Raw genomic sequence first — 12482 nt, forward strand, 5'->3', positions numbered from 1 at the left:
CACAGGCATTAAGTAGTCTATGAGTAATAATGAAAGGTAAGTGGTTACAGCTTATTCTTAAATATATGAGTGTAAAGATGACAAATGAATTTAAAATACAGGTGGTCATATTTCAAGTATGTTTATAAAAAATTTCAATATGAAATGAATGTTACATAACCATGCTAAATATGGCAACATTATTATAAAAATAATAATATCAATATAAACTGTATGAGTCTATATTTGTTTGTAATTTCCTAAAAACCCCATTTAAAATAAAATGTATTATTATTGTTATTAGTATTATTAGTATTCCTTTAGACAACTATGAAAGAATCAGACTAAAGTTGTCCCATATAGGACTACTTTCTCTAATGCTTATTTTAAGAGAGACAAGAGGATGCAATTGAGACAAAATGCTGAAGTTTTAAGGAAATAATTTCCATAAAATTTCTCTAGACTTTGCCGTGTCACTCCATGGAACTTTATGTAGACACTTGGGTTTCTTCAAGTCACTTCCTTGGTGCAAGTGTCGGCTCTTAGCAGCAGATTTACACTCAGGGCATCTTGGAGGCCGGTTACAATTTTACATCAGACACTTCATAAATGACCTGGGACTGAGCACATGGACTGAACCTGCTTGGAGCAAATACAGCTATTGCAGAGAGAAGTTGTGGGTGCCAAGGAGAATTTGAGAGGTTGTTGGAGAAAACCAAGGCTGGACAGGGGAGGAGGCACAAGGCAGGGCCTGAGACCCTGAGTCAAGCCTTCTGCCAGTCAGGAGTCCCTTGGCTCATTGCTGTCACCAGGCTCAACACATAAACTGCAGGTGGTGAGCAAGGTCAAAGTACAGTAAGGAACCAGGTTTGCCATAAGGAAGAACTGGTCAACCTGGACACAAGATGCTCCTCAGGCTTCAAGGAGTCAATTTTGAGGATGTAAAAGTGAACACAGAGGGAACTATGCAGTGGTTTGAGCACAAATATTCTTTTTTTTTTTTTTTTTTTTTTTTGCTATTGCAGAATTTTGTTGAATTTGAAAGTTTTTCTTTAATTTCTAAAAATACTGCAATAAGAAATTGTTGGTTTGAAGGCTAAGTGGCATGTGTAATAATCTGAAAAACAACAATTTTGCAAGTAGTTCAAATGGCAGGCGACTTTTGGCTAGCAGCACTGTGGTGGGTGTTATTTTTGTTTTGTTTTGTTTTAATGAATTATACTGGTGTTTCTCAAAAATTGATGAAGGGTAAGAAAAAACTGGTAAACACAGCTGAAAAGAGAGAAACAAATCATTTTAATATTGCTCTTTATTCTTTTAGAATTTCACATTGTGTACAATGTGTTTTCATATATATTCCATTTCCCCTTCATTTCCCTAGATCTCCTTGCCCAAGACCCTCTCCCAACACTATGTCCACAGGCACATAGGTAAATAGATAGACAGATAGATAGATAGATAGATAGAGAGAGAGAGAGAGAGAGAGAGAGAGGCACATAGGTAAATGATAGATAGATAATACATAGATTATAGATCGATCACTAAGTTCAAAATTAATGCTATCCAGATGTAGCATTTTCCCCCTCACCTATTTATAGAGTTTTTTTCTTCTTAAATATCTTGCTTGAGTGTATAGTATCTTGCAGAAGTGTGTAGTACCTTAGTGTTCCCAGGACCTGTTTTGGAGCTATTAAAGCTGCTTTACTTAGTTCTGACCTTTCTTTCATTCAGAAGGACATATTTATTAGCATTTATAAGTTGTTTATTAGCATTTCCACAAAGTGAACATATAATGCTAATGAAAAATAATAATGTAATTACAAATGAGTGGAGGCAGAGTTAATTAGAATTTATTTATGGTCAAGTAATTCTAGTGTTTATTCTCCAATATCGGTACTTGGCTTAGAAAGCGGAAACTTTGAGATATTAAGATCTCTCTCTGTCTCTGTCTCTGTCTCTGTCTCTGTCTCTGTCTCTGTCTCTCTCTCTCTCTCTCTCTCTCTCTCTCTCTCTCTCTCTCTCTCTCTCTCTCTCTCTCTCTCTGTTTGTCTCTCTGTCTCTGTGTATCTGTTTCTGTTTCTCTCTCTCTCTCTGTTTGTCTCTCTGTCTCTGTGTATCTGTTTCTGTTTCTCTCTTCCTCTGTTTGTCTCTCTGTCTCTCTGTCTCTGTCTCTCTCTCTCCCTTTCTCCCCCTCCTTTCTTCTACCCCTCTGTATCTCTTAGAATTAAGTTCTAATAGGAATAGAAAGATACTTCTAGATCAGAAGGAGCTCAGAGCTGGCATCAGGAGGAGTGCCACGTGCTGAGAATGGCATGGACTACTTTAGGGAATTCAGTAGGTGTCCATTCATAAAGCAGAGCGTGTCTACTTAGGTGACTCAGAATGGCGGCCTGAGCAGTGCACAAGGTCACTTTGTGTGACACATGCCACCCTTTGGACTCTGAATGGGACAGGTAATCATAAAACAAAGTAAGTAAGTGCTCTGTAAAATGCATAAAGCCAGCTAATTCTTAGGCATTTGTGAAGCCTTCTATACTATGGCAGTTGAGAATGCCATGTCCCTTAGGTAAGCCCCATAAAGTGTCAGTCTCAGAGCATGAGAAATGGGAACAAAGCAAGTAAGAAGCATGTGTCCCCATTAATATGACTATCAATTTTCTAGCTATTTCCTATCTATACCTAGAAAATAAACTATTTTTGAAATGTATACAAACCACCAAGGCATGGAATTCCCCTGCTGAACACTATTCAGTGTAAATATTACCAGAAAAGGTAACTAGGGTTCATCAGACTTTTACATATTAGTATAAACAGAATAACAGATTACTTTTTAAGAAAGATTAGAACTGAATTTGCAGAAGAGTTTGAAGTTTCCTCTGCCTAAGGCAGCACAGGAGAGGCATAAGTCTTCTGCCATGCTGAGATGCGAGGAGGCAGAAGAAATTTAAGCTCCTCAGCAGCATGGCTGCTCAGTTTTTGCTTCACTATCTACTTGGCTCTCAGTCATTCTTTTTAGAAAAAAGCATTCAGAGGAAGGATAGCAGGCTACCAAGAAGAGACTTGATACCCTCCCCTACGAGCATATACAGGGGGAGGAAGTCTCCCTCAGTCACAATTATAGGGGAGGGGAGTAAGGGGAAAATGGGATGGAGGGAGGAATGGGATAACCATTGAGACGTAATATAAATAAATTAATAAAATAAAATAAAGAAAAAAAGCATTCCTTAAAATTACATTTTAAGTATACATAAATGATGTCATTCAAGAATATTTTATGAAAACAAGAAAATAAAACAAATTAATAGTTTCTGTCTCTCTGTCTTTGTCTCTGTCTCTGTCTCTGTCTCTGTCTCTGTCTCTGTGTCTCTGTCTCTGTCTGTCTCTCTGTCTCTGTCTCTGTCTCTCTCTCTCTCTCTCTCTCTCTCACACACACACACACACAGACTATAGACAGACAGACAGGCATAGACGAAGGCTGTACACTACAAAACAGCTTCTTCAGAAAGTCTATGGCAACATTTCTCTTTAAAGTTCCACTCAAAGGGTGGTATTTATTGTTCCTTATTTATTGAACATGGTATAAGAAAGGTCTGTACTGAGGAAATCATTGATAGAAATGCCACAGCAAAGTTCTTAATAATCAGCTCAACATGGTAGAGGGAGGCCTATCTAATGGCTCATATTTTTTAAAAAATCCCTAAATACAGTATTTGAAGGTTTCACTACAGTGTGCTTGTGAAAACTAGAAGGTACAAATTATTTTGAGTAGTAACCACTGAGTACTTTCCGTGTCAAGGAAATGAAGAAAGGGTTTATGTAATTCTTCCATTAGGACAGTCTCAGCAGATGCTGAGATCAACTGTAACCTTGAATATCAAACCACAGCGAGCGCCAGGGCAAATAAACTATGAATCTCTTTTTACTACGTGCCACAGTGATTAAAGTGCAATTAATATATGAATGTGTGAAAATTAAACTGCATAACCAAGGAAAATATTTTCCTGTGAAGGGTGAGGGAGGTGAATGGATCCAGTGGAATGTAGACACACCCAATGTAAGAGCATATATAACTTGAAGTCTGGATCATGACACTCAAACTCACAGCATCATCTCATCCACACCTCGACACCTAGCTGATCTCACATCTCTTCTCAACATGTCCTACAGCTGCTGTTCTGGAAGCTTCTCCTCTAGATCCTATGGAGGTCAACTACGCTACCCCTACTCCTCCTGTGGTTCTTCCTACCTAACTCACCTAGTCCAGAGCACTAACTTCTGCTCTCCCAGAACCTACCATCTGGGCTCTGCTCTCCACAGCGGCTACCATCAGAACTGCTTCCAGCCCATCAGATGCCAGGCTTCCCATGTGGTACACAGCTCCTGCCATCAGCCTTGCTATCGCCCCAGGATCTCCAGCTTTTGCAGCCCCTGCAGGACCACGTATGCTGGCTCTCAGGGCTTTGGGTCCAGCAGCTGCCATTCCCTGGGCTTCGGGTCAAGGAGCTTCTACACTTCAGGCTGTGGCTCTAGTGGCTTTAGACCTGTGAGTTACGGAGTCCGTGGCTACCCTTCCTTTGGTTATGGATCTGGATTCTGCTACCCAACCTATGTGACGTCTAGAAACTTCCAGTCTTCTTATCACAGACCCACTTGTGGATCAGCCTTCTGGAGATCAAGTTGCTGAACTTCCTGATTATAAGTGAATTGAGTTAATTTAGTGCTACTATCATAGGCTTTTCCAATAAGGCTAACTAAGATCTCTCTCTCTCTCTCTCTCTCTCTCTCTCTCTCTCTCTCTCTCTCTCTCTCTCTCTCTCTCTCTCTCTCTCTCTCTCTCTGAATCCTTTCCCTAGCAAGGTTTGGTCTATCCAACTAAGAAATTATTTGATAACAAAAATACAAATTCAAATGTCGTTTGAAGTGATTTATTACCTGTTCACAAATTCTTGGACGGTATGTGGCAATTCAGTTATATTTGACCTAATAAAATCATTTATCCACGCATCTAATATGATCTCCTGATTCTTTGTTGACTCTCATGGTTTGATTTGTGAGTTATCTTTGAGACTAGGTGCTTTTGGACTGCTTTCACCAGGCAATCAACTTACCTATGACATTGTATCAGCATTGGTACATAGAGATTTATTCGTAGAACTTTCCATTGGCATAGGCTGATGGGTGAAAGCCTTCTGGAATTTTCAGGAGAATCATTGAAAATACGTCCAAAAAAAGTCAGCCAACTCATATTTTCTTTTTTTATTTGTTTGTTTTATTGAAAATAGCTTCTTTCCCCTCTACAATACATTCTGACCAGTTTTGCTCCCTCCACTCTTTCCAGCTTGCCCCCCCCCACCCATTCTTTTTTCTCATATACACTCCTTCTCCATTTCCTATTCTGAAAAGAGTAGGCTCCAAGAGACAATAGCCCAATATAACAAAACAGGATATAGTAAGACAAGGCAAAAGTCCTCCTACCTGTGAAATAGGGGATGGAAATACTGTAAGGTCAGAGAGTATGCATGGCCAACTCATATTTTCAATGAGAGAACATTATGCTAATAATCATAGTTGGCTTTTAGGTTACATGGTATAGACAAGATTGAGTTAGAATTCCCCAAGAAGCTATGAACTAGATGGTAAAGGCATAAAAAAAAAACTTAAATTAGATTTAAAAAATGATGTATTGACATGATAAGAGAAAACATGTACAACAGTAGAAGTAATTATGTTTATCTTTAAATACATGAGAAACATTAGCTTTCCAGCATGTGAGAGATAAAGAGACAAAGACAAGAAAGACATAATGATGAAAACTAACTAGTGAAGAATTGTAGGGAGGCATATTTTGTCTTAGAGCAGATAAATCTATGCATCTGTGTTGCAGGATACTTGATTTAATTTTGATTCCGGAGACTGTGAACTCTAAACACTTGGCTTTTGTTTAGCGTGGATGAGCTCTAACACATCCCTTTAACCCAAGAACTTTCTGTTTACTGTAAACAGGTGAATACGGTATAGTTTAACCAGCCTTAGCACACACCTTTAATGCAAGAGCTTTCTATACACAGGATTTAATAAAGTTAACCCTAGATTTAGAGGTGGAGCAAGAAAGCAGCTGGCAGGGATTAAAGAATAGGAGGAGCTTTGAGTTGAGGGGTGTTTAAGTCAGCTTGCAGAAGTAGAGAGAACTTTTTAGCTTGTACCTCTTCAGCTCTTAGCTCTTTAGCTTTTGGCTCTTTTAAATAATTTTTATTCTTATAATTTATTAACATTATATCCTGATTGTTACCCCCTTGCTTTTATCCTCCCATTCCCACCTTCTCTTCCTTTTCCCCCACCTCTTCCCTCCATTCCCCTCCCCTACTCCTCTGATAGAGGGGGACCTCCTCTTTTAAGATCTGACCTTAGCCTGTCAGGACTCATTAAGATGAGCCCTGTGGCCCTGCAAGATTTCCCCACCAAACAGAAATAAAGAAATTGTGGTACATTTACACAGTGGAATACTACTCAGTTATTAGAAACAAGGAAATCATGAAATTTGCATGCAAATGAACTAGAAATGATCATTCTGAGTGAGATAACCGAGACTCAGAAAGATGTGCATCACATATATTCACCTATAAGTAGATACCAGCCCAAGATAGATGTCCTCTGAGAGATTCCACTCAGCAAGGCATCAGAACAGATGCTAAGACTCACAGACAAACTCTGGGCAGAACACTGAGAATCCTATGGAAGAGCAGGGGGATAGAAGGACCCAGAAGGGACAGGAGCTCCACAAGGAGACCAACAGACCCACCAAATCTCGACTCAAGGGGTGATCTTTACCTCTTAGCTCTTTGGCATTTAGCTCTTTAGATAGTGAGCTCCTCAGCTCCTTGGCCTTTGGCTTTTTGGGGTTTGGATTAGCAAGCCGTTAGCCTTGGATTTTTTTGGATTTTTCCTCCTGGGCTGTCAGCTGAGCTAGAGAACTTTTTTGGCTTTTTTGGGGCGGGGGGAAGTGAGCTGAGAAGGAAGGTTCAACAGGGTGCTTTCTGCCTCTCTGGGCTAACAGGGTTTTCACCCTAGCATCTGGCTCTTGAGTCTTTATTGGTAAAATAGAACAATTTAGTATTTTCTTTTAAAACAAAACAGCTTTCCTTCAGTATCTATAAAAGAAGGGCTCCCACAGGTATAAAAATACACATATTATGATATTCTTTGAATAAAAGTGTATTGTGTTCTCATTTAACATATATACATTTTCCCATTAACTTTAAATCACACATATGCTGTTCATAACCCCCAGTTAACTAAAGGCAGTATACTTGAAGAAATTTAGACCAGAAAAATTCACACACACACACACACACACACACACACACACACACACACACTCACACACACACACACAGACACACACATGATAATAATGCATTTTCACATATTTTAAAATCGATGATTATAAGATCTCATGAGTATGAAACTCCCAGATATGGCATATTTAGAAATTATGTATATAGAACCATTATTACTTAAGTTCTTTTTTTGGATTATTAAGTCCCTCAGAACACAGATGAATAATTCACTCTATTTTTGATTGAGTAAGAAATCATAATGGATTACTTTTGATAGTCTAAAGTTTCAAATCTGCTTATATCTCTCTGGGATCCACATGGCCTCATCAATGAGGATAAAAATAAATCACTGTAGCACACTCCTGACATCTGTGTACCACACTCTACTGATCCTTCTAGCTTAGACAATTTTTTTTTCAGAAGGTAAGCATGATAGGAAAATGAAGGTAAAAGGTTCCCATGCCATACTTAGTAACATCACTCAACTGGGGGAATTGTAATTATCAATAACAATCATTGACTATCATGTAAGATTTTACTGATTTGTCTTCCATAATATCATTTCCTTAACCTCTTCTATATGGATTATAGAAAAGAGAGCAAATTTTTTTATGGTAAGACAACAACATAATAAGCATGGAATTGTGGGAGTTAGGCCTTCTGGCTCAGAAATATATGACAGACAGAAAACAGGGACCAAAAGGGAAGGCCAGGTTGGCAGGATTCTCTATTTCCCCTGTTCCCTTAACTCATTGTTCATGTGTTTGAGATTTATGGGTTAAACTCTTCCTTTCTTTTAAAATAATTAAAAGAATAAAATAAGAAATTGTCAGAGTCAAAGAATTATGCTTAATACAATTTGCTATCAAATGCAGCTACTCATTGACTTTTATTTAAATGTGCATTTCAAACTTATCTAATGAAAACAAAGATTTACACAGTATAAATAATTTCCATTAGCAGTGAATATAGCTAAATCACCCTCTTTAAATAATGTGTAATGAGTAAAATGCAGAATAAGGAGCCATTTTAGAAAACAAACTCAAATGTGTCACGTTAGATCATCAGTGAGAAAGTCCTCAAGACTAGAAGTTTCCAGTGCTCATCAAGAAAGGTATCAAGCTAATTCTAGTGACTATCACGAGCACTGCTCAAGACTAATAATAATCAGGAGAAAGAGAGGAGTACTGAAGGAGGAGATTAATAAAGGGACAGATGATGGGAGCTGTCACAGCTACATCAGAGAAGCTTGGAGAGCAATGAATCCATTTAAAAATCCACATCCCAATAAACTGACAAACCTAAAAGAAATCAGCAAATTTCTAGACATAACTGACCCATCAAAGTTAAATGAAAATGGGATTAATAATTTTAAACCATCTATAACCAGAAAAAAATGAAGCAGTACCACTTTTTTTATTAGTTTATTCTTGTTACATCTCAATAGCTATCCTATTCCTTGTATCCTCCCGTTCTTCCCTCCTATTTTCCCCTTATTCCCCTCCCCTATGACTGCTCCTGAGGGGGATTTCCTCCCCCTGTATATGCTCATTTTTAAAACTTCTAATTATAAAAACACAGTTTTGGAAAGATTCACAACAAAGTTTACCACATATTTAAAGAACTACAGCCAACACATCTAGAGTAAATATATAATATTGGAAGAAGGTCTCCAAATTTCTTCTACAAAGCTAGTGTTACTCTATGATACCAACCAGAAAAAGATGCAAAAGCCAAAGAAAACTTTGTGCCTTTATCCCTGATAAACACAAATGCCCCCAAATCCTCAAAACCTGCTTGCAAGTTAAATTGTTCAATATCCATAATTTTTTTAAAAATGTAATACAATGTAAAAATATACTCAAAGATACAAATTATGTGATCATTTCAATGGGTTCAGAGGAGTTCTTTGACAATACTAACATTACTCTGTGATAAAAAGTTCTAGAAATCATAGGGGTAAAAATAACATACCTCGACACAATAAAGGTTATATATAACAAAACCATAGTCAATGTCATATTACATGGAGAAAATGCCAACCACTCTCCCACTAATTAAATCTAGGATAAAGACAAGGCTATATACTCTGAGGACTCCTATGCAATATTTTTAGATAGACAGTATGACACTAGAAGAAAATGAAAGGGTTACAGCTAACACAGATGATTTAATGACGTAGAGAGTTTCCACACTCTAGGGTAATGTTGCTCTAAAATTATAAACTGAAATAAAACAAAGCAGAGAAAGAAATGCATCCATTAGAACAAAATTCTTAGGCATTTTTCAGGTAGGGTTTCTCTATATAGCTCAAGAATATTTTAACATTGCCAAGATTACATATAGCAGATTATGCAGCACCACACCTTGTTCTGGGCATTAAACTAGGGATCTTGCCACATGCAAGCTGAACACGCTGCCATTAAACCACCTGCCCAGCTTGTGATGTTGTAACATACAATGTGAAGACTTGGATCTCAGGCATCAGACAAAATGATGATATTTTTGAGTCATCCAATCCCTACCTAATAGCTACATAGTAACTCTCCTTAGCATTATTTCTCCTCTAATGTGCAAAGCTTTTTACTAATTTATTTCTTCAGTGCCATTACAAATCTCTCTCTGTCTCTCTGTCTCTCTGTTTCTGTCTCTGTCTCCTTCTCCCTCCCTCCCTCCCTCCTCCTCCTCCTCCTCCTCCTCCTCCTCCTCCTCCTTCTTCTTCTTCTTCTTCTTCTTCTTCTCTCTCTCTCTCTCTCTCTCTCTCTCTCTCTCTCTCTCTCTCTCTCTCTCTCTCTCTCTCTGCCCCTCCTCTCTTTCTCATTTTTACATCCTGTGTTCTCTCTGCTCTAGACTGCAGTTGGATCAGTGGTGAGTTGGATGATGGTAACAAGAACGCAATGGATATAGACATGTCTTTAAACCCATTAAGTCATCCACTCTTACTTCGAAACTAATTCTCTTAATATGCCAAGCAATGTGAGATCTCTTTGTTGTGGCCTCAGCCTCTTTCATATGTTTTGACTTTTAACTTTGCGTGAAGTTCTTTTGTGAAAACCCTGCTGGATAGTCAGTAGAACCAATGTTTTTGTCTTTAAAAAGTTATTTCTTGTCTAGAGAGAAAAACACATTTTCTCCTTTTCTCTTGCTGTGAAGCATGGGTGTGAAAAGAGCTGGCCTAAGCAGTCACCACACGAGAGTGAGCACAGTTACTTAGAGGACATCATGTTTGCTTCGTGGGCAGAATATTACACATTCTTTTATATTAAACTGTGAAATCTCAACAGCCAGATGCAACAAGGTGTGATTTCCCAACCCAACAGACAGAGCTGTGAAATGTCTGCCAAGTTTTGACTTCTGCTTTCACTGTCAAAAGCACATCAAGAACTGCGCCTGACCTGTAAAGCCACAGGAAGCAGAGAGGGAGGGAAGAAAGAAGGGAGGGAGGGAGAGAGAGAGGGAGAGAGGGAGGGAGGGAGGGAAGGAAGGAGGGAGGAGCTGGGCTACTAATATGTTCTTCAAGAGCACAGCCCCAATGATGCAACAGTGGCTGCTAATTTTGGAATTGTTTTCACTTTCCCTTTGTTGCTTGGAAGTGTGAGTTCTGAAGAGAAGGCAATTAAGGTTTTGGGTTTTGTTTTTTGTTTTGTTTTTTTTTTTTTTTTTTTTTTTGTTTTTTGAAAATTTTATTCACTTTACATCCCAATTTTAGCTCACTCCTTCATCTCCTCCTGGTCTCACCCTCCTTCCTTCTTCTTCCTTATTCCTCTCCCCTAGTCTTCACAGAGAGGGAGCTTTTCTCCCCTATCAACTGACCCCAGCCTACCAAGCCTCATCAGAACTGCCTTCATCCTTTTCCTCTGTGGCCAGGTGGAAGTGATCAAAGAGCAGGCAACAGAGTCCATGGCAGGCACAGGCCCTGATCTCCTTACTAGGGGACCCCTATGGAGATTTGAGCAGCCTATAGGCTACATCTGAGCAGGAGGCTTAGATCCTCTCAATGCATAGTTCTTGTTTGGTGCATCAGTGGGCCCAGATCTGATGGCTCTGTTGTTGTCTTGTGGAGCTTCTGTCCCTTCCTGGTCCTTCTATCCACCCACTCTTCCATAAGACTCCCTGGCCTCTGCCAAAATTTTGGCTGTGGTGTCTCAGCAGCTGCTTAGATCCTGTGCTTGGTGGATTCTTTCAGAGGACCTCTATGGTAGGTTCCCATCCTGTTACCTCTCTTCAATAGCTTTCAGTGTCCAGTCTATTTGCCCTTATGAATGAAAATTAAGCATCTTCCATAGGGTCTTCCTTGTTATTTAGCTTTTCTAGGTCTGTAGATTGCAATACTGTTATCCTGTATTATATGGCAGATATCTGCTTATAAGTGAGTATATACCATGAGTGTCCTTCTGGGTCTGGGTTACTTCACTCAGGATAACCTTTTCTAGTTCCATCCATTTGCCTGAAAATTTCATGATGTCCTCCTTGTTTTTGATTGCTGAGTATTATTCCATTGTGTAGATATTCCACAGTTTCTTCATCCATTCTTCAGTTGAGGAACATCTGGATTGTTTCCAGTTTCTGGCTATTATGAATAGTGCCACTATGAACATAGTTGAAAAAAATGTCCTTGTTGTACGGTGGAGCATCTTTTATGCCCAGGAGTGGTATAGCTGTGTCTTGAGATAGAGCTGTTCCCAATTTTCTGAGAAAGCACCAGATTTCTTTCCAAAGTGGTTGTACAAGTTTACACTCCCATCAGCAATGGAGGAGTGTTCCCCCTATTCCACATCCTTGCCAGCATGTGTTGTCACTTGAGTTTTTTATCTTAGCCATTTGATAGGTGTAAGATGGAATCTCTGAGTTGTTTAGATTTGCTTTTCCCTCATGGCTAAGGGCATTGAACATTTCTTTAAGTGCTTCTCAGCCATTTGAAATTCCTCTGTTGAAATTCTTTATTTAGATCTGCACCCAATTTTTTAATTGGATAATTTTGTTTGTTGGTGTTTAATTTCTTGAAATATATATATGATATTATCCCTCTGTTGGATGTAGGGTTGGTGAAAATATTTTCCTCTGTTACTTTTTCTTTAGATTTAGAACCCACAACAACTGAAGGCCTTCAGATAATATCAGAGTGTGTTTATTAATTCTGGTCACTAACACAAAGCCTAGAGTTTC

General features: G+C 38.8%; 1 protein-coding gene across 1 annotated transcript; it reads left to right on the forward strand.

Annotated features, from left to right (window-relative positions):
- The first annotated feature begins 4054 nt into the window (after positions 1-4054).
- Positions 4055-4983, forward strand: LOC311608187 (keratin-associated protein 13-1-like). The gene has a single exon (XM_084800545.1). It carries the CDS (start codon positions 4136-4138, stop codon positions 4661-4663), a length of 528 nt encoding a protein of 175 aa, XP_084656671.1. The 5' UTR covers positions 4055-4135; the 3' UTR covers positions 4664-4983.
- Positions 4984-12482: the final 7499 nt, after the last annotated feature.

This window comes from Acomys minous, assembly GCF_964271855.1.
Source record: "Acomys minous genome assembly, chromosome: 11".
In the NCBI taxonomy this organism is placed as follows: domain Eukaryota; kingdom Metazoa; phylum Chordata; class Mammalia; order Rodentia; family Muridae; genus Acomys; species Acomys minous.

Coding starts and splice junctions, on each gene's coding strand:
- LOC311608187 (XM_084800545.1), top strand. CDS start 4,136: ATGTCCTACAGCTGCTGTTCTGGAAGCTTCTCCTCTAGATCCTATGGA.